Source organism: Propithecus coquereli, unplaced genomic scaffold (assembly GCF_000956105.1).
Source record: "Propithecus coquereli isolate 6110/MARCELLA unplaced genomic scaffold, Pcoq_1.0 Scaffold89, whole genome shotgun sequence".
NCBI lineage: Eukaryota > Metazoa > Chordata > Mammalia > Primates > Indriidae > Propithecus > Propithecus coquereli.
The window spans coordinates 7,757,797-7,780,792 of NW_012155173.1; the positions used below are offsets into that span (position 1 = coordinate 7,757,797).

The following is a 22,996-nucleotide window of genomic DNA, read 5'->3' on the forward strand; positions in this document are numbered from 1 at the left end:
AGATGACGGAATGGAGGTTCGGAGATCACACCACTGGCGACAAGGCCAAGTGCAAATCTAGATGCCTCCAACTCTTCCCACAACCCCACCCTCATTTCCAAGCTCACCCAGGCCCACAGCAGAAAGAGCAACAATGCATGGGAGGAGAATGAAAACACAGAGGAGCCGAGATTTTCTTGGATCAGCCCTTTCCACTAAATTTATCGTTTTCTAATTGATTTGTCCATTTCCATCAAGTGTTCTCTCAGGCAGAGAACACAGATGTTATTAGAGAAAGCCACCTCTGCCCCACAGCCCTGCGATGAGAAAGCTTCATGAGAGACAGAGACAGGGTGGGGTAAGGGCAGGGGAGACGTGTTAATTGATTGTTTATTCAGTGGTAATTGCAGAAGCCAATCTTTTCAAGAGGTGGTATTCATCCTAGCCCAAAGCAGGGAAGTGGGATGTCAGAGCTTCTCCTTGGCTTGTAAGTGGGATTTTTCATGCTTTGGGAAGACTCCATTTCCCAGAGCGGGGAGGATCCCTGGCCCCAATGGCCTCTCTCCCCCTCATCTCTCCTGGGGAATAAAAACACAGCTCTGTGGCTAAAAGTTTTCCTTTGGCTGACTGAGGTCTCCCTGCCAAGACGGAGCCAAGCTGGGTAACTCCTAAATGTATCAGGAGGAAAGAAAATCTTGGGGACAGTAGTCCATGTGGGTATTTAACTCCCTACTCCTACCCCTTGAAGATGACGTTGTTTTCCCCTTTTGTCAGTCGACAGAGGAGAAAGCACAAGAGGTCAAATTTAGAAGGAACTTTAGAGTCTAGGGATAGTGATGGGGAGAGACAGAAGAGGGCTTGCTTGGGGCCATCTGACTGGACATTGGCAATTATGGGAAGGTTGATCCTATATATATTTAATATATTGTGAATTGGTCAAATTTATTTTAAAAAAACATTCTCCATCCCCCAGAAAAATCAATTCAAATCGAAAAACGCTGTGTGCCTATTATGTACCAGTACAACTCAGAGTTGAACAGATGAACCTATATCCATGGGCAAGTTGCTTTATGTCTCTGAGTCTCAATTAGCTTATGGGGACCCTGGCAGGATTAAATGAGATGATAGCTCAGCATGGTCCCAGCACACGCCCAGAAAATGTGAGCTCCTCTCCACATGCTGGCCTCCTATTTTCTCCTTCTGGGAAAGAACTTAAACTTGACAGTCTGTCTCTGGGTGGTTCTCCCAGTCTCAGCTTCCAGTGTCTCTTCCCCATGATACAACCTTCTTCCTCCTCCTGCAACCTCACCCACTCAAGTTTCCATGGCTTCTTTATCCCATATCAGGTTTTCCCCAGTTATGCTCATTCCCTAAGCACGTCCATTAGTTCCCTCCTCTGCCTCATAATCTCTCTTCCTGAATCTTACGCTTTCAAAATCTCACCCTCCCTGCATAGCCCAGCTTCTACGTGATGCCCTCCATGTGTCCTCTCCTGACCACCTTCCTCTGTAAAATGGCAGTGATGATGATCACCTCTCAGGGCTGTCGGGAGGACCAGAGGCAGCTCAGGTCAAGGGCCTAGCGTGGGGCTGGCACATGGAAGGCACTCGTTGATTAGCGTGAGCTACTTTATTGCATCATTGTTAGTACAACAATAATTGTTATTATTAGCAACACCCAGATCATCATCATCAACTGGAGTTGAAAATGAGTCCTCCCTCCTCTGTGCCCTCTAGTTTTAATTTCAGTACTTTATCATCCTGTTTTGGGTTGTATTCACTGTGTGAGCATCTGTCTTCTCTATCTGGTTATGAGCTTCAAGCAGTCTTTGTCATCTCTGTATCCCTTAAATGTTCCCTCAAGAGAGAGACAGCCACCATGGATAGGCAGCTGCCGAGCACCTCCCTCTCCAATTGCGTAATTTCAAAACAGGATGAGCAAGCCCAGGTCTCAGAGAACTTGCTCAAGGTCACATATCAAATAAGATGCATAGAAGGGCCTGGCAACCAACCTCTATGCTCTAGCCCGTGTGTACGGCACCTGGGTAGTGAAGTCACCTCTCCCTTTAGGTGAACACAGTTCCTTGCAAGGGTGCATAGCTTAGAGAGTCAACCATGGGATCGATGGCAGGCCCTCCTCTCTCCCTCAGCTGGACACCCCTGTGCAGAACCTGCATTCCCTATCTGACCTCTTCTCACTACACTCTGCTGCCTGCTGTAGCTCAGCATTTTCCAGATCACAGTCTACAGAAGGCTAAATCCACAAGAAGCAAATGAATATTTAAAGAAAAAGGGTTTCTGAGTCAAATGAGTTTAAGACATGCTCTATTAAACAAGGTTAAGTGTATATATTTTTTAATTGTGAGAATTTTCAAAGCCTTAATGATGCAAAGAATAAGGCAGATAGTGCATGAAGTGTTCCCAATCATATTTGACCATAATCTCCCCCTCCTTGCACACACATTTTCTACCTTTGCAAAAAGCCATGAAACAGCACAATCAAAAAAAAAAAGTTTGGGAAATATTTTGCTAGATTGGAACATCCCTCCTAATATAGATCCTCTTCCCTGAGCTGCCTTTCAGGAGCAGTGTCTCCGTGTCTCTTTTCTTCCTGCACAACTCATACACCTGGATCCCACTGTGGAGGTTGCGGGTCCCTTGGAATGTCTGTTTCACGGGGCCCAGCCCTGACTGCCAAGACGCCCAGACTTTACCCCTTTGCCAGAACTGCATTTCAAAGCCATGAGTGCAGTTCTGGAGGGAGATCAAAGCTCTCTCAACTCAACTGTCATTAGAGTATTTTCTTTATGCATCTCACTTGTTGGTGAGTGCCAACAACATATTTCCTAAATGCACTGGTCCGAGATGGTACAACTCTGTAATAGGCTGAATGAGAGGGCTGTCAGGGCCTGTTTTATTGTAAGAGAAGCAAAAGGAAACCACATTCAAAATGCAAAACAAAAACAACAACAACAACAACAAATTCTTTAAATAAAATCATGGGAAAACATGTGAGAAGGCTTGAGTTTTCCAACTCTCAAAGCATGATGCACTGGCTTTTCCATTTTCAAGAAGGTTGATCAGAAGTACAGCTCACGAGCCCAGGGCAAGACTGAGTCTCGATTTCTATTCCCATTCAAAACAGGTCACCCTTCAGCTGATTTCCCCAATAAGGAGATCTTTGAGAAATGTCTCACCGAAGAACTGCAACCTGGGCTCTTGATGGGTACAGGTTGGTCACAGAGATGGGGCTGGCCATGTGCGAATACCCCCAATTTGAGGAGGGTTTGTCTGAGCTAAACGTTGGCTGAGAGTGGGCCACTTGTAAGCTATAGACTGGGAACAGTTCTTTCAAGTTAGAGGAAAAGGCAGCAGAAGGCTATTTTAAAAGAGATTTAGGATTCAAATCCACCTTCTTCCACCAAGTGGCCCTGTGACCTTGGATAAGTGATTCAGTCTATCTGGATCTCAATTGCCTCATCTGTGAACTGGGGATTATCAAATTCAACCCAGAAAGGCGGATATAGAAATTGAAAGAGCTAATGCATGAGAAAGTGCCTAGAAGAGGACCCAACTCATGAAAAGGCCCCAAGATGCACAATTCCCCTTTAAACTTGCTCACGGAACTAGAGAAAACTGGCCTTAGCTCCCAATGCCTGTTGGGTCTCCATGGCATCAGCAAACCCTGGTTCCCACCACTGGACCAATGTATTTATCTTCTTCACAGGAGGCTGCCTTGTTTCTCCATGTCATAGGGCAAGTCCTATAACATTGTCCCTCTCCAAATTCTCATTGCAGCTTGTCGTTCCCAAAGAGGCTCTCGAGTCCATGAACCGCTACTCAATTTTCAGAACACCCTAGACCATTTGAAAATGATTATCAAATATAAAGATCAAAGCCACTCAAGGCAAGTCATTAAAGTTAGATAAACCTCAGAATGTTTATTGCATCCATATCCTTGCTCCAAATAACAAGCTTTCTCCAGGCTGTGACCAGTATGAAAACCTGAATTTTGTACTTCATCTCAAGGGCCCTAGCGATCTGGACTTTATTCTCCTGCTTAGTTTCATTGTCAGAAATGCCTAAATCTGCCTCCCTCATCTACAAAAAGAGACACAGAAGAAAAATACTGAGAAAGTTTATTCAATTCTCGGAATCCTGAATGAGTGGTTTCCAAAATAACAGCTTTTATATGAAAAGTTGAAACACAGGAAATAAAAATGTAATAGCATTAATCGAAATCAATTGAGAAATTGATCATTCTTTCATTCATTTGTTAAATAAACCATTTTTTCAATACCTCTCCTCTCCTCTTTCCTGCCTCCCTCCATTCCTTCCTGCCTACCTTCATTCTTTCTTTCCTTCCTTCCTTCCTTCCTCTCCACATACCATTCATTCATTCTTCTCTACTTTCATTCATCAACATTTATTGAGATTCTATCACATCCCATGCTTAAGCTAGAAACTGGGCACACAAATTATGGAAAAAAATCAATTTTTGTTATCAAAGTATTATAAGTTTTATGAAGAAAGTGAGCCAAGTAAATGGATGTTCACAACATAATGTGGTAATACTAATGACACCTACCATTTGGGGGAGTTTACTATGCACTAGCACTGTTGAAGTAGTTTTTTATATTATCTTTTTGAAGCTTTACAAAACCTCTAAAGGTTACATATGAGTATCCCCAGTTTATAGGTGAAGAAACCAGGGCTCAGTGAGGTGACACCACTTTTCCAAGTTCCCTCCACTCATAGGTGTTGGAGGTGGGATACAAACCCCAGTGTGTTGCATACTACAGACCATATCCTGAGCCATCAGTCCTTACTTTCTCCTCTGATATGTGTTAGGATAGAGGGGTGCAGGATGTGTTGGGAGCATACAGTAATGACACGCACCCAGCTGAAGGTGGGTAAGATATTGCTGAGGTTTTCATGTAAAGAATAAACTTTGGTTGGATATTGGACCGAGTGTGGGAAGCAGGGAAAATGGCAGAAGCTCCAGAAAGCCCAGAGGCCTGGAAGAGCATGAGAAGAGTGAGACATTGCAAGTCCTTACTTGCAAGTGGTTGCAAAGTTGAGAACATGTGAGTAACTTCGTAAGATGAGGCTGGAGCGGACAGCACTGGCTACATCACTGCCATGGTTTGGATATTTGTTTCCTCCAAACCGCATATTGAAACTTGATCCCCGATGTTGGAAGTGGGTCCTAGTGGGAGGTGTTTGGGTCACGGGGGCGGATCCTTCATTCATGGCTTGGTGTCACTCTCCTGGTAGTGAGTAAGTCCCTGCTCTATTAGTTCCTGCAAGAGCTGGCTATTAAAAAGAGCCTGACATCTCTTCCTCTCTCTCTTGCCTTCTCTCCTGCCACGTGATCCCTGATCCCCTTCACCGCCTGCCATGAGTGGACGCAGCCCCAGGCCCTCACCAGAAGCAGATACTGGCACCATGCTCCCTGTGCAGCCTGAAGACCTGTATGCCAGATAAACCTCTCTTCTATAGTAGCACAAGACCATCTAAGACAGTCAGGATGGGTCTTGTGTACCAGATTTTGGGGAGTGGAAAGTGTCTTGAAAGCTCTAAGCAGACTCTGGCAGATCATATGGCAGAGGATAAAATGATACAGTTTACATTTTCCAAAGAGATTCCTGGAGGAATTTGGAAGACAGACTACAGGAGAGATGAAAGTGAAAAAGGAGGCATTGGCTGTATCTTGTAGAAAAAGGTGTGGATGTAAGAATAGCTCTGAAGTAGTGGTGTTCATTCCTGGGAACGACTTGACCCTGAGTTGGGGTGGGAATGAGGAAAGCTCATGGGTCTGGTTTATTATTTGGTCTACTGTAGTATTTTTCTTTTCTCAGTCTCAGATGCTAAGCATCAAAGCCCCCTGACTTGCTGCTCTAAACCCCAGGCCCAGCAAGAGGTTTGTCTCCTTGGGTTGCGCCCTCTGCTGCATCTCCTTGAAAATCGACTCATAGGAAAGTCACTGGCCTGTAATTCTCTGTGGACAGGACCGTGACGAGACCAGTGATAAGTGAGACAGAAAATCCCAAGGATCTGGATTCCAGGAGAGGAGGTGCTGGCTCAGAGAGGCAGGGTGGGCCCGTGGAGAGGATCTTAGACTTTTGGATTATTGACAAAAATTGAGATGGAAGTGAGTAGTGATTTGTAACTTTGATGGATAAATAAAGCATTCAAAAGGGGGAAAAACCTCCACCATGTATGATGTCCCTCATGTCATAACATAAAAGGTACTTGAGTAGTACTACAAGAGAAAAAATAAAATAGTCTTAGAACAAAGGACACTATTTTAAAATAAATACATTACTAGGAATTACACAGCTGCTATTCTTTTCATTTGCCTTCTTGAAAAAAATTTTTAGAGACCGCTAGGGCAAAAGGCAAAGTGTCAGAACACCTGGTTCCTGGCAAGCTCGGCTACACTCACTTGGTTACATGACTCATCCTTTAGGACTCAGCCTAGAGGCGACTCTGACCCCTTAATGTCTGAGTCAGGTAACCACCCCGTCTTCCTCCCAGCACCCTGGACTTCTCCATAACAGCACTTATACACCTAGCTGCTTATCTTTCTGTAGAAAATCCAAGAGGGCAGAATCACAGCTGTCCTGTGCAGTGTTCAATATTATACCCCCGGCACCTAGCACTGTGCTTGACACATAGTAGGCACGCACACTCACACTTACACTCACACACACAAATTGTTGAATAAACAGTCACTTTCCTAAGATCTTTTCTAGGGGTACTACAATCTCTGCTTTCACAGCCTCAGAAACCCAGAGTTTACTTATTTCCAAAGCAGCCATTAAGGCATAAGAAATCACCTGATAAATAAGAAGGTGCGACAATTGAGGTGTGATACTGTAATCAAAAGGTTCACAATAGTAATGTGAGTATCTCATATCAAGCGATTGTTTTCACAACAAAACCACACAGTTCAAGGGCCCACAGCTTTCTCTTCCCATCACCTCTCTTCCTTCTTGGAATGTCAAAACCGCAATTGATAAATAACACAACTGACCACACTAAACAGAAAACACACAGCTCATTGACAGCCCTGTGTTCTGTCTTATGCCTAAAGCACAATTAGACACAGGCAAATGAAACCTATTTTATAGCCTGTAGCAGCCACAATGTTTTAAGTATGGCGGTATTTCAGGAGGCCGCATAGTTTGGCTCTAAGTTATAGCCATGCAGGCCATATAGCCGATGTGAATGCCAACTAAAAAATATCAAGCTTGGGAAGGATAAATCATGAATTCCATCATCACCAATATGTGTCAATACAGCAATGTCCGAGTTTTCATCTGGACTGTGGCCCCATGACAATCATCTAACCTTAGGCAAATAACAAACGTATCTAAAGTTAAAACAATACAGTCACTACAGTAGATGTAGAACTCTCTGGATGACCTTGAATAAGTCTAGTGACTTCTCCAAATTTTGGCCTCTCGGGGTTAAAACGGAGACAGCTCTCGGAAGGTTATGGGATGCTGTAAGAGTTCGAGTATGGGGAAATAATGCTGGAAAGCATGACACTATATGTCAGCCTGTCAGAAGTAGAATTAACTTCAAATTGATTTTTGGAAAGAGGATGCCACATTTGGGGCCCGAGGGAAAATGAAATAGCAGACATGCAGACCGCTTCAGTATGGGGTACCGTCGCTGGGCCACTGTTGGGATTTGAGTAATGTGAGTAGGATTTTTCAACTTGTCATAGAGCATAATTGTTCCCTCATTCCTACACTGAACACATCGTACCCAATTACATATAGGGTCTGGTAAATCCTTTGAAGGCAGGGACTGACTCCCATTTCCCTGGGCATCTCTCATTGCCAGGGCACGGCTTTCTTTGTACCTTTTAAACATTAAGTCCCTTCTTTGTGCTCTAGTTCTAGTCCCCATAAGCTTGGAACCAGGATTACAATGCCTTGATTTGAGAATGCCTGAACAGGAACATCCTCCCATTTTGCAGATGAGGAATTTGAAATTAGAGAAGGGAAGTGACTTACTCCATGCTGGCCACTAAGTTCCTGGAAGAATCTAGTCACTTCCTTCCTCGTGCTTGGCCAGACCACAGGCAAACTGCTTTTCGATCATGGATCCTCATGGGAAAAGACTCTCCCCTGAGTCTCTCTTCTACTCTCTGTAAGATTCTGAGATGCCTCATGTTTTTGTGGAGTTATAGTCATCGTTGTCCTCTGTGGCCATAAAAATAGTTCAGTAGTCAGAAGTCAAGCTCAAGGCCAAGAGCTGAGGTTGGCTGTCTGAACTCACAACAGGCTGCACTCACACACAGCAGAAGCCTGGAATGGAGACGGCACCCCCTGCAACCTCCACCCTCCACCACCAGACCACTGAAGCAGCCGAGAACACAGAAAAGAGAAAGAAGGAAAGGCAAAGGAGGAAGGAGAAAGATGGAGAACACCCTCCACAAAACAGGGAAATGCAAGTCTGTTTTACTTATGCAAACAAACCTACTGTTCACACATGAGTTTTGTGTTTCTAGAAAGTGAGAGTGGAGGTGTGGAGGGTCCCTCTCAGGAGGTGGAAAACTGCCCTGCCGTAAGTTTGAAGGAACAAGCTGAGCTGTAACCAACGTAGGAAAATGTATTTCCCTAAAACAAAATGTACTGCTGCTGTCTGCCTGTTCAACCCTCCCTCACACCCCCACCGGCTTTGTTTCCTAACCTGCAAGGGCATCTGACCAAGTGCCGAGGCTGTCATGAGTGGTCAGTGTCATCAGTGGATGGAGAAAGGAAAATGAGAGTGCTGAGTTTGCCAAACCCAGGGTGGAAAAAACCCACTGCCTCCTGCCAAGGCCCTCGAAAGGGTACCCAGTACTCACACCCGTCCAGGAGATGGGATAGGGAACACACATAGGAGAAGGGTGAGAGAGGGGGCACCTCAGATCCTGGCATGTCGGGGGGCTTCCCTGGTGTGTTCCCCCAAAAGGTTCCCAACTTTTACCTGTAAACTTTGAGGATCTAGGATGTGCTGGGGCAAGAGTCCCAGGCCAGGAGAGGGCTTGCTTGCTGGGGTACTAAGCACATTGCGGGCACCCTCCTGGCGTCTTTCCAGTTCCTTCCCCGCTCACTATTCAATGAGCCCCCGCCTGGGATCCCAGACACACACCTTGGCTTTCTGTTGGAAATGCATAAACTTAGTATAGCATGCCACTTATCTCTTGGGAAAATGAATCCAATGCATTTAGTACACGCAGGGTTCTTGGTAGGAGAGAGTGACTGATTAGGTCATCTCTGATTCCTCCTCCAGGCCTGAGATTCCAGTGAGGGGTCTCAGCATTGGAAGGCGGCTGGGAATTCAGGGATAGGCATGTGAGAGGTCAGAAGAGTTCCCAGAGATGGGGAATCCCCAAACAACAGCAGCAGCAGCAGCAGCAGCAGCAGCAGCAGCAGCAGCAACAACTGCTATTTTCAGCGCTCACCATGTTCCAGTTGCTGTTCTAAAGGGTTGGCTGTGTATGATTTCATCCAACCCTCTAAACCACCCAATGCAGTAGACTGTTACTTTCATCCCTGATTCTACAGAGGAGGCAACTGAGTCTTTGACAAAGGAAGAGACCTGTGTAAGGTTACAGAACTGTTAAGTGGCTTGACTGAAGTATATTCTGTCTCCACAACTTGTGTTCTTATTTATTTGCTCGACTGTGCTGGTCTTCCACTGTGCCTCACAGGTCCCTGTTTTGAGCTCCTTATTAACCTCATCCTTAGGGGCCATGAATAGTTCTTCTTTTAACTCCATTCACCCCTATATTCTGCTCTTAAAGACCAAAGTGGCATAGGTACCAGGTCCTCAGATGGAGCTTGCGAGAAAAGGTAGACTTTGTTCAGAAGAACAGCATGAAGAAAACCCAGACTGAATCAGAGGAATCAAACCCTGTGTACAAGTATGCCTGGGTATGTGTGTCTGCGTATCAGCACTCACGCTGGCGTGAGGGCTGCAGGACGTCGAACAATCGGGCAACTTCAGCCAGTCCGGCACATCCCCGATTATGACCAATCCCAACATTGCCTGGGATGGTTCCGTATAGAAACGTGTCCTCTAACACAGTAAGACATTTGGGTCATTTTCAAAATAAACTAGTGTGCAAACTCAATGAGTTTGATAGAAGTTATGTGGTTTTTATTTAAAAATATCAATCCTGTGGCCAGTCCTTAAAAAAAAAAATTAGTATTTTGAGAATGAAAGTAATCTTGGTAAATGCTCTCAATTTGTATACTGTAGTTTCATCCAGGCCTTTTTTATGAGCCCGTAGGAAGACAGTCTCTGTGAAGCAATGCTGACAGGGAGGAGATGGTATCCATGTGTGCAAGCAAGAAGGGAGGAAACTTTTCTCTAGCACCTACTATGCGCCAGGCACTACACCAGGTGTTTCACACAGATGACTCCATTGAAGTTTCATGACATGCCACAGGATAGCTGTTATCACCCAAGTTTTACAGATCAGAAACCGGTGACTCTTATTGAGCAATGTGCCAAGGTCAGACAGCTAGTGCAGAGCGGAGCCAAGCTTCAAACTCTGGTCAGTCTCCAACACGCATAATTTTTCCACTACACCAGGCCTGACTCCTGTTATTGCTTTAATGAATATTAGTCACGTTAAATAAAGCCTGATATTCTGATTATAAAATTCCAAGCAATTTCTTTTACGTGATTACTGGAAAAGAATGAACAAAGTTACTGAGAAAAATAACAATGCCCCCTTTTATCTGCATGCTGGTTAACTCTTCCCAGAACTCTCTCTGGAATATCATTTTATGCAACCCTCATGGCAGTCGTGGGATCCAGGCAGTCGGATATTACTATTATTCCCTTTCGATAGATGGGGAAATGGAGGCTCAGAGAGATTAAACAACTTGCCAGAGATTGCATAGTTAGGAAACTACTGAGCTAAGGCTAGAATCTATTTCCACTGAATTCTTTCATTCTAAATCAGTCTGATTCTTCAAGGTCTACAATTGGAAGAAAAAAATTCATGGCATCTACCTGCACGAAGCCCCAACCAGACTTACCTCTTTCCTGCACCCTGACAACACCCCTGACCTCAAGCCCTTTGCCCCATTATACCACCGTCTGGCCTGCCTGCCAGCTCTTTTCCACCATGACAAAGCCTGTTCATGCTAGAAGCCTCTTTGTCCCTTCTCTACCATTAAACCCTTCCTAACTCCTCCAAACCACAGTGACCCTGCCTTTTCTCAGAGCTCATGGGAGCCTTAAAGTCTATGTGGTTCACTGGGAAATTAGTCATCTGCCTTCTTGCCGTCTCTTGAATGACTGTAACAAAATGTCATTAAACCACAGCACACAGGCACCTTGAAGACAGAGTTTATATCTTGAATCCCTAAAGCATTTATCACAGTGCTTTGGATACTGTGGTATCTTAACAAAACATGGACGACAGGTGAGAACACGGCCATACTCAGTATAACATTCCCGAGTTCCAAACTGCCGGCTTCTAAGACATCAAGGCAATAGCGGGGGGAGTTGAAACAGCACGGGAGCAGGAGGTGAGATGCTGGGTCTCAGTGTCAGCTCAGCCCCACTCTCACTGTGCCGCCTGGGTCAGCACCTGCCCCTCCTTGAGAGCATGGCCATCTCATCTGTAGCAGGAGGACCGTCTGCTGCTGGACCCTCTACTGCTCCTTTCGGCCCTAACAGTCCTTGATTGCAGTCAACTTTTTTAGATTTAGAAGGAACTGGGGAGTAGGAAATATATGTTCCATGAGATCATCACAGAAAATACATGGGAAACCCCACCAAGAAAAGACAAATCATTTACTGGATCTTGATAAGGGGCGGGGGAAGAGGCTGGGCGGAGGGCGCAGCTGTCAGCAGAGGGGTCAAGGGGGTGATTTTAAGGCTTATCACAGCCCCTTTTGTGAGACTTCCAGTAATGTTCACTCGGGTCCAAAAAAATTTTAAAAAACCTGGCCCCAGGGGAATGCCCTTGTTACATTAAAAAACAATGATAATAAAGAGAAGACAAAGGCAACGTTTCCCTAGGAGACAACAGTGTATAGGGGAAGTTTCTTCTCTCCCACCCATCCTATTCCTTATGAATAGACAGTTATGAACAAAGGTGACATTCATTTGAGGGTGCCAGAGCTTTCGGTTTAGAGGGGTCCAAACAGGAACAGGGCACGGGATGGGGGTTGCTGCAATATTCTCTCCCAGGGAGGTAGTTACAGCCCAGAGTGTCAAATGCCCCTGGATTTCCTGACACTGGGACTTTCTCTTAATATCCAGGCTTTCCATCTCATTTATGAAAGGGTGTGTGAAGTGCATTCCACTTGTTCATAGACGTCTCTAATGGCTGCGGATGAAGTTCTGCCGACCTGGCTGTCTCCACCACCGGAGAGAATGGCCAAGGTTCACCTGGGATGTCTTTTTTCTAACTGGCCAGTCTCACAGAAAGGCTTTTACTGCTCACACAGACCGCTGCTCCTGGCCGGGCCTCGCACCAGCGACTGCAGTGGGCTGTTGACCTGTGTGTCTCACCTGCTACGTGGTGAGCTCCAGGAGAGCCGCGATGAGACTGACACAGAGGAAACACTCAATGAATACTCATGGAGAGAAGAAAAGAACAGAAGGAAAGAAGGAAAGGAAGGGAGGCAGAGAAAGGAGGGAGGGAGGATTAAGCCTGATATTAAAGTTTTCCATGAGATGAATTACCCTTTCTCTGCTCATGGTCTGGATCCCAGACATACTGAACGGGCCCCTCTGCATGGGCTGGCCTGGCTGGCTGTGCACTAAACAGACTCCGTTTGCTCATCCTGATCCCCTCCCCAGCCCTTCCCACCCTGCTCTGTGCCTTGGGAGGCTGGCCCTAGGCTGCATCAACAGGTTCCTTTGCCTTGGGACTTCCAGTTTAGTTCCCCCAAGGGGAAGCACCTGCAGGAGGCTGGAAGGCAGAGAGAGTGACAATGTGTAATTTACTCTCCTGGTTCCCTTCTGTTCAGGTGACTGCAGCCTGGCTGCTTCCCTGTGCTGAGAGCGACAGCTGCTGCCAGGAAACCCGCTCCACACAGCCACTCTCTCTGGGCTCCATCGCCTCTCCCTCCTCTTGCCCCTACAGGCCAAGGGTGGAAATGGCTCCCTGTGGTTTGCTGGTCCTCTGCCCTGGAGTATAGCGCTAGGCCTTGCTGGTTGCCCTAAGTCCTGTCTACAGCATTGTAAATAGCCTCTCCTTCAAAATGCCCCCTCCTCCAGCTCTCCTTAATTATTCTGTTTGAATGTGCCATCTGTTCCCTGCTAGGACCCTGACTGATGCAGTCTGCATCTCTACCTCTCAACGGGCTGCCTATTCCTGCTTGCCTACTCACGTCATGCCTCCTCCAGCTGAGCTGCCTTGTTTCCCCTAGCCGGAACAAATCTCTGCTTTTTAGGTCTCCTGTCCCATTGCGTGTCTCTAAACTTACAGATCAGATTTTCTTATGTTTGCATATGATTTTCCCACCAAAGTGGAAGCCCCTCCATGGTGAGGAACACGTCCAACTCATTGCAACACCCCCCGTGAACAGCAGAGAAGCTATTTATATGCCCAATAAATGCCCGGTAAAGAGAAGAGAAACAGTCACGATTTGGTTTCCTATTATAATATAGAATAAAATATCAGTGACAAAATTGGACTGTGCAGTGCTCAAGGTCAATATCATGAAGGCCACCTTCTCTGCCAGTGCTGTAATTTTGGCCATGGTGTGTCAGTGTTGATTTGCATGCCTCTGGTGATGGGGAGCTCACTCACCTACACGCAAAGCTCTCCCCTAGAAGGACCATTCTGACTGGAGATGACATCCTCTATGACTCAGCCCAAGGCCACCTCCTGTAACTGCAGCACTCTGCTCCCAGCCATGGCTTGGAAGCCACATAGAATAATCCTACTACCTCTCCTGCAGGGCAGGCCTTCAGAGACTTGAAGCGTGTTTGTCATGACCTTGTGATCTTGGCCCTATGAGAATTTTCTCCTCCAGGCTAAACATGTTTAAATGGTTATATGACAGGGCTCCCAGCCCCTTCTTCAACATCCTCAGTTAGCTGTCCTTATCACTGCCACTTCATCAGGAAAGCCCACTGCCAACTCAGCTCTGACAGTTCTGAAGCGGCTCGTGGAAACCCAAGGCCGTTATCCAATTCCCTTGCAAACTCACTCACTCGGAACTTCACAGTCCCAAGCTCTCAGGAGAGTTGAGAAGAAGACAGCAAGGACAGGACGTGAGGTGACAGGTGTCTGTGCTGACAAGCATGTCAGGGCAGTGCTGGGAAACTGACTCACCGCAGACAGCCAGGGGTCAGAAATCTGGAGCCCCTCCCTCCCTCAGGATTCGCCACTAAAGAACTGGGTGAGCTTTGGCCTTAGTTTCCCTCTGCGGGCGATAAGGAGGCTGGACTCACAGTCTCTGAGGATGTTTCCAAATCTGACAATTGACACCGTTTTGATGTCTTTTGCAACCTTTCTGCTGGAACTGGGTGCTGTCTTGAAACACATGCACTCCTGAGAACATGGACCAGTGGGCCCAATGAGTATTAGATAAAAAATAAGAATTTAAATGCGTTGAAAAGAAATCGCACTTCTTTGTTAGAGTTTGCCAATCTGTCCAGATGCATTACTGGTGGATCTCACTTTACTCAAGGGAACTGCTACAGAAATTGTCAGAATGATGAATTTTAATCAATGCTGCTCCAAGTAGGCAGTCCACAAACTACTTCCCACTAACTTACGGCAGGATGTGAGAGAAATGGTGAGGCAGCACTCGGAAACTTGTGGAGGACCCTCCCTGTCACTGATACACCGTTCTTGAGGTATTTGGGTTTTAGGTCAATTCATTTTTGTTGTCTGTTACGAAGGTATTGTTTTATAACACACAGGAAGAAACAAAACTGGCCTTCACAGTAGATTGGGAAGTAGTGATTTTGCAACTGTTAAGAAAGAAAGAGGTAGAGATAGAGGCAGAAATAGAGATGAAAGATGAGAGATGAGAAAAAGAGAGAGAGAGTGAGAGAGAGAGAACTGCATGAGAATTAAGTTCAGTTTTTTATTAAAAATCACCTAAATAATGTCAATCAAATTTTCACTGCTTCTGATACAAGTCCCTCCCTCCCTCCCTCCCTCCCTTCCTTCCTTCCCTCCTTCCTTCCTTCCTTCCTTCTTTCCTTTTCTCCATCCCTCCCTCCCCTTCTTTCTCTTCCTCCCTTCCTCCCTGTTTTGTTTAAAGTCACAAAGCAGATATTTCTCTGCAACCTTCCACAGGTTTCTGTGCACACAGGAGAGCTGATGCTGCCAGAGCCCAGTAACCTCCAGCCTCATCAGGAGATGACACATGGCCTGGTGGGGCTCAGCGAGGGCACACAGATTTCCCAGCCAGCAAACAAACAAGCCCTGGTCACAGCGGTCACAGCTGGCACATGGCCGCTCACAGACATTCTGGGCATGCAGTCCCGTGATTTAGAAAATAGGAGGCCTTTGCAGCCTGCCAGGGCTGTCTGCTGATTGTGAGGTGTCTGGAACCTGGGGCCCCCCAGCCCCTACACACCAGCACGGCTCTCCGCAGGGGCCAGCTGCCCTTGGTCCTGCCTGGTCATAGTCATCAGCTTTCTCCCGAGGCTTTTATAAAGCCACCCTGCCTGTCAACCCCTTCCTAGAATCTACCCCTTACTGTTTCTCGGATTTAAACATATCCCCCTTCAGCGGGAGCTTTGGAACAAGTTGCCCTGGGTTCGAATCCAAGCTACTGATTTATTAGTGGGGTGACCTTAAGTAAGTCTCTTCATCTTTCTGAATCCCGGATTTCCTTCAGCAAAATAGGGCTAAGGGCACCCGCCTTCCTGGCACCTGGCAGGTGCTGAATACACTGTTGTATGAATGCACGAAAGAGCAAATGAATGGATGTACAAATGAATGGATGATTTTGACTTCCAGCTGTGCCCATTGTCCCCCACGCCCACTCTGCCCGGGCACAGAGGTACCTCCTGGGAGTCTAGCTCAGCGGAGAACACACTACCCTGATCATGGAAGACTTGCATTTGGGATTTAGCCTAATAACTTTCTTGACCTGTGAACTTGGCTGAGGTGCTTCACTCTCTAAGTTTCCTCTATTTCCCCATCAGTCAAATGCAAATGTTAACCTCTGCCTTGCCTCCATTGCGAAGTTCTGGCAAGGCCCAAATGAGAGCAAAGATGACAGTGCTCTGTCACCTGGAAGGGACTGGCCACACACACCACGGCTTCTTCTCACATGGGCTATTCAAGTGTCAGAGCCAAGGTGAGAGTCCAGGGCCCCTCCTGGTGCCAGGAGGCTGAGCTGACGTGCTTTCTGACTTGCTGCCAGGTAGGACGTTCTCCTGCCAGCATCGTCATTCCTTTGCACATAGGTATTTGGTCTGTGCACGGGAGGCCCTTGCTCTTTTGAGAGAGGCATAAAGAGAAGAGTCAGCAGAAAACATGCAGAGGTTGGCAAATGTGCTTGAACCATCAGCAAGTCCAGGGTCCTGTGTGTTGGACAGAACAGGAAAGTTCAGCGTGAATCCGGGAAAAACAAGAAAGTTGATATCGACTGTCTCTCTGGCTTGAAACTAGTTATTCCAGGGTCCCGCATCGAATACAGGTCACCCTTGGGTTCACCTTTGGCTTCCAGTTTGGGATTACTGGTTCTAGGTGATAACGCATGGCAGAGGCTGAGGCATTAGACCACATCTCTGCCTTCTTTGCAGTGATACATGAGAATAAAGTCCCTCTGCTTGGTGTATCCTCCCTTCTCTTCCAAACCAATCTTTGACATCCACATTATACCTAATTTTAAGTAAATTTTGGTTACTGTGTATAGTTAAAGCATACAACATGATGTTATGGGATACATATAGATAGCAAAAAGGTTACTATAGTGAAATAAATTAACATACCACCATCTCACAGTTACCTCCTTCTTTTATGTTTTTGTAGCAAGTGCAGCTAAAATCTACTCATTCAGCGTGAATCCCAAATACAGCACAATTTTCTTTTTACCTGGGGCCCTCAACTTCACATTATACCTCTAGACTCGCTCTGTTATACCTCTTCTATCGACTTTGTTGTTCATTAGCTTCCTAGACTTGTTCTAGTCCACCTCAAATTATACCTGTTCTTGAAGATCTTGGTCAAATGCCACCTCTCTCAGAAAAGGCTTCCCTAATACAGTCAAGCTGCAAGTGAACTTTTTCTCTCTAATCTCCCAGGGCCGTCTCTGAACACAACACACTGCCTTTCCTCACATAAGTCATGACCAACAGACTTATTGAGAATTAGTTATGTGCTAGCCACTGTAAGAGAGAATGTGTTTCATATGCCCTCTCTCCATTCATCCTCAGAGCAATTTGACAAAATAGCTACTGTAATTTTTGCCCCATTTTACATGAAGAAACAGCATGCAAGAGGTCACGAAGTGAGGAAGTGGCAGAGCTGAGATCTGAACCCAGGCTGTCTAGCCCCAGCAGACCCCAGCTCCACCGACGCTGTCCAGCAGAACTTTCTGTGCTGATGGAAGTGCTTTATACTGTTCTGTCTGCAATGGTAGACACGACCTTATGCAAATTCAGAGTACTTGAAATGCGGTTAGTGTAACCCTGGAACTGGATTTTAAATTATATTTGATTTTAACAGATGTAAATTTAAACAGTCACATGTGGCTAGGGACTGCCTTACGGGACAGCACACCTCCCACCCACTCTGCCGCGTACAGTATGACAGCATCTATCTGTACTCAGCATGGCACCCAGTTTAAACTTTGAGCTCTTCGAGAAGCTCTGTCTTCCTTCAGAGCCCATGATAGGCACTCAATATATATTTTTTGCACTGAACTCTGTTTGCCTGTGGTCCCCATGAGACTCGAGTAAGAGACTCGCCTCGCTCACGAAGCTGCTGGGTGAATTGGAAAACTCCTGCAACACTCAGGCGCCTTAGCTATAAAACGGGGACATGGAGTTCAGCTCTCAACGGGGCACATTCTGCCCAGCAAGGTCTTACCTGTGTGGAGAGTCGGGATCAAAGCACGTCTTGGTGACGTCGGTGATTTCAGGGTCACAGCACTCTCCGCCATCAAAGTTGAACCGTTCGTAGTTGCAGTCCATGTCACACACCCCGTTCTGCTGCTTCTTCATGAAGGCGGGGTGGCGCAGGTGGCGGCAATCCCCGCCATCGTGGCCCGTCAGTGTGTGATTGCACTCGGGGTCACAGTTCTCATCCCCGATCTTGCTGATGTCACAGTTGGCCAGGATGAGGCGGTGGCGCAGGGAGGAGTTGTTCACCTCCAGCACCTCCAGTTCCCAGGAGATGTTGTAGTGCTTGAAGGCCTCGGCCAGCTGCCGGTGCTGGAAGTCGACCTGCTGGCGGCTCACGGTGGGGTTCTCGTGGCCATTGTCGTAGAGGTTGACCACGCGGTAGCGTACCACCTTGGGCCTGCGGAAACTCGGGAGCTGGTTGTAGCTGGCGATGACCTCTGTGTTGTCACACAACGTCTGCCCACACAGAGGGGGCTCCAAACTCGTGTCCAGCAGAAAGCCATGGGCATTGCTGAGTTCTACTTGGGGGCTGTTGCCGTCCTTCATGGGGGACCAGGTACGCTTTACATTGTCCCAGTTCTCCTGGAGGAGGAGCTGAGGTAGAGGAGTGTGGAGGCCGTGGGTTTCCATGTCTGACAGTATCTCGCGTTGAGTCCTGGCCACCTTCCACAGGCGGAAGTGCTCGATGTAGCCCCGGTAGTTGTGATTCAGAGCACTGCCCCCCAACATGAGCACTTTACACTTCTGGGTTAGTGGGCTGAAGATGCCACCCACTTGCTCCCCAGAGGTTGCCACCTGGGCACCATTCACATAGAGCTTCATTAGGTGCCCGTCGTAGGTGGCAGCTAGGTATACCCACTGGCCTGGGAGGTAGCTGCGGTGGGCATTGATGGTGGTCACTTGCCGGGCCCGGTCTGTCTTCAAGGAGAAAAAGTAGCGTGGGTCTCTGTTGCCTTGGTCACCGACGGTGTGAATGCCCACGACCCATCCTCGGTCACGCGAGGTATAAGAACATTTGTCATATAGCCCTAAGTGGCCCCAAAAGAGAAAGATGAATAAATAAAGGATGGAAGAAGAGGAGGGCACGTTATTTCTCTCTGATAAAAGTTATATCAGGATGTCCTAGACTAGTGGTTTGCAAAGTGCTCTGTGAGATCCTGGCAGTCACTAATGGTGCCTCTGGGACCCCCCCAAGGGCAAGGCGAGGGTTGGAGGAGCCGAGAGGATGAGTAGGTTGGGTCTGGGGCATTCTCGCCACAACTTTAACCCACGCCATTCCACTTCTATTGGTTTTGAATATGAAGCATACAAGAAAGACTTTTGTTTGAAGAATGGGTACTTCACCTAAGGAAAATGCCACAACTATACCACTAATAATAAAAATCTGGAAACCATGGTTTTGCAAAGCTGTGGGATGGGGAAGAGGACTTTCTAATGCAGAGGGAATTTTCAGTATAGTATGATGTACGAGGTGAGAGGAGAAACAGAGGGAAATGATAACGGATAGAAGATGTTCCTTTACAAGGGCGTCCCTACTATATAGTACACATCTGCCTTTAGCCGTCATCAAATGATCCGTGGTGTTGCACTGTTGGGAAAGTTGGCCTAGAAAGTACGGGACAAGAGCTAAAATGTCAAAGCTTCTATCTCTAATAGGAGTCTTGGCTAGCCTTGTCCTCAAAGAAAGGAAACACATTTAACAGCCAAGTGGGAAAGACTTTTATAGATTATATCCTCCAACCCCTTTGCGTAATAGGTGGGGGAGTTGGGACCCACAGAATGGGAGGAGGCATTTGTCTGGTTACACCAAGTCATTGACAAACTTCCTGAGACCCAATTCAGCTTGCTTCTCCCTAACACTAATGCCTATACATAAAAAATGAGTGCTCTCTTAACATCAAAAGATGTTGGGGAACACCTACGTAACGGTTAATAATAATGAATAAAACCTCCCTAGCCTCTATGGCAAGCCAGGCATTGTGCTAAGGTCCGCATATGTACTAGTTAATTTAATCCATGTAACACTCCTACAGTGGTGATACTAAGTTCCTCATTTAACTAATGAGGATATGGAAATTAAAGGAGGTGAAGAGGCAGGTTCAAGGCCAGCTAGGTGGTAAATGGATCCTAGATCCCTCAGACCCCAGGATTCACTGTCCTATGCACTAATTCTGGGGCACCTCCCCTGCCTCACTAATGTCCCCAGGGATCTGAGCCACACCCTCTACCCGGGGCATGTCACAAGTTTTAGTTCAATATTTGGGGGAAGTTCCAAGCCAGGCATCTCTAGACTTACTCTGGGAATCCCAGGAAGTAGCTTAGTGGATTCTCTCTGGATCTAATTATTTTTATGCTCACCAACCCCAGCCTTTCTGGAATATACCCAGTGTCCTTGGCACAGATGAAGCTGTTGAATGGGGAAGAGGACTTTCTAATTAAGAGTGCATTTTGAGTTTCAGCTGATGTATGAGGCCAGGTGCGAGGAGAAACAGAGGGAGATGCGAGTGAATAAAAGATGCTCATTTAGAGGGACAGTGCCTACTCTCAGCTGGAGAATCGTCGCGGTCAACATAACATTGAGTGTGCACCTGCCATGAGCACTCAGCAAATGAGCATGAAGAGCTTCCAACAAAACCAGTGGAGGAGGCCCACACAGTCTTCACTCCTGTGTGGGCACTGGGACCTTAGAATTCGTGTAAATCTCTCCGTTAACAGCTGACATGGCCAGAAGTCTTGGCTGAGCCTCTAGGCCCACCTACGCTTCTCCTCCCACTCCCCACCCCAAAGTCTCTCAGATAATGGGCAGAGTCTCCTTACAGAGTCATCCTGCTCTTACAGTCAGGGCAACCTTGATGAAGCACCAAGTATCTCCTCTGGATCTTTTTTCTTCATCTGGCAAAGAAGGGGATGGAATGAAGTTCCCTGTCACACACGAGGTCAGTCTGATTTTCTTTAATCCAGATTTCCCAATGACTAACACACAAGGCACCTCTTCCAAGAAGCTCTCCCTGATTGCCCTGTGAGTAGCCATCATTCTCTCCTCCGAACTCACTTCACTTTTAGGAAACTCGACAGTCATTCTCTGGTTTCGGAGTTGCCTGCATCCTCACTGTTACCTCCTCTGCTAGACCGTTTGCTTCTTGAGAGCAATGACTGTGTCTGGGTCATCTCAGTAACCTGCCCAGCATCTTGTCATAGCAGGCACAGGAATGATTCTAAATAGAGCAGGAGATGCGAAAAGGCAGGGATTTTAAGAACAGAATCAAAGGCACTAATTTATGTCTCTGTGGCTAAGGGACAGAGAGACTCAGAGGACGGAATGTGTTCTTGACAGAGTGGAAAGCAGGATCTTTGGACTCGGGGTAATCTGCTTTGGATCCTGACAACAGCAATTACTAGCTGTACGTCTGGGGCAAAATGACTTAATTCTTCATCTGTATCTGTCTTTAAATATATTGTCATACTTAAAAGACATAGCGGATAAAGCACCCCCAGCATACCATGGCTGTCCAAATGAGGGTTCATGTTTACGATGTTGGAGAGTTCAGGGGAGATGTTGAAGATGAAAAGTAGGAAATGACTGGAAACAAAAGTCAGAAAGGCCCCAGAGAGGGACAGAGGGGCATCCTGAAGGCATCTTGCCTGATTGTCAAGGGCTAGCAGGATGAAGGCTCAAAAAAGCCCAAGTCCTCCTCAAACCCACTGGCAAACCCTACTTAGAAATCATAGATCTCTGTCAGCCTAGATGACATCAGGAGACTATATATCCAAAGCTGCCTTGTTATTGACTCCCTCCAAAGCCCAAAATTTCACTCCAAATTTGAAGTGAGTCGCCCCAGATCCACGTGTTGCTGTCCACTATGGAGCCAACTAGAATTACGGTTCCTGAAGCCACCACATTCATGCCCCCCTACTTCTTAGCTCACCTCTTCTCCCTCCCCCAGCTTAGCCCCTTCCCTCATAAAAGGAAAATGAAGGGTCTTCTAATGAGAGAATTAAAATCTGAAACGGGATCCTTTTTTCCTCTCTCTTTTTTTCTCTCTCTCCCTGCAGGTTTTTATTTTGCCAGGGGCTCCCAGTCCCTGGTTTTCCTGTTGCTTTTGGAAGGCAGCTAGCCTGGTGAGCAAGGTAAAATGTTTACACATCTGTAGGGTGTCCTCAGTTCAGAACCTTCTCGGGGCTTGGGACTCGATCTCAGGCCACCTCTGTTTGCAATTGAGAGAGACGGGGGAAGAAGTGAGAAAAGGCAGATTCTGCAACACAGAACCAAGGAATGAGGGGTGGCTTAGCCCCAGGAAGCAGAGAGGAAGGGCAAAGAGAGGGTTTTCAGTGGAACCAAGAGGAAACACATTAAGGGAAATGAGAACCTTGAAGCAGTGGCTTTAGAAGTTCAGAGGGAAATATTTACCTGGAGTCTAAGTGGTGAAAGAAAATCACTGAGCTTCAGTAGGGATGGGGGTGTGGAGTGGTGACAGGGAGTTATTTCTGCATGAAAATAGCTCACTCAACAGCAGTCACATTTCAGGGGGCTGGGAGGGAAGCACCCCTGTACTACCAGCCCAGCACCAGGGCTTGGGTGCCAGAGATCTGGGTTTGCTTACCTGTCCCAGGTAACCTTGCCTGGGACAAGTCATACCATCCTCTTCATGCTCAGGAGCCTCATGTCCCTTCTCTGTAAAAGGAGGGGTCTGACTAAAATGATCCCCCGCTAGAATTTAAGAGCTCTTTTGTTCACTGTTAGAATGCTTCCTTGTAAGTAGAAGGTGCCCCCAAATAGGTGTTGATTTGAATTGGATGCCTTACAGCATTCCCAATGCGTGCATGCTTAGGTTCCCTCTCCTCCATGTATCTCCACGCAGGACACAGAACGGTATTCTCTGGAGGACACAAAAGTACCCTGCATCTCTCCACACATTCCCTCCCCATACTTCTCCGGGAAAATAGAG

At 46.8% G+C, this 22,996-nt stretch overlaps 1 protein-coding gene across 1 annotated transcript in view; it reads right to left on the minus strand.

Moving 5' to 3' along the window:
• Window positions 1-22,996, minus strand: part of PAPPA (pregnancy-associated plasma protein A, pappalysin 1) — a 250,111-nt gene that overhangs the window by 196,805 nt on the left and 30,310 nt on the right. The window contains exon 3 of the mRNA XM_012664387.1: window positions 18,016-19,078. Coding sequence (XP_012519841.1) covers window positions 18,016-19,078 — 1,063 coding nt within the window. The remainder of the gene's footprint in view (window positions 1-18,015; window positions 19,079-22,996) is intronic.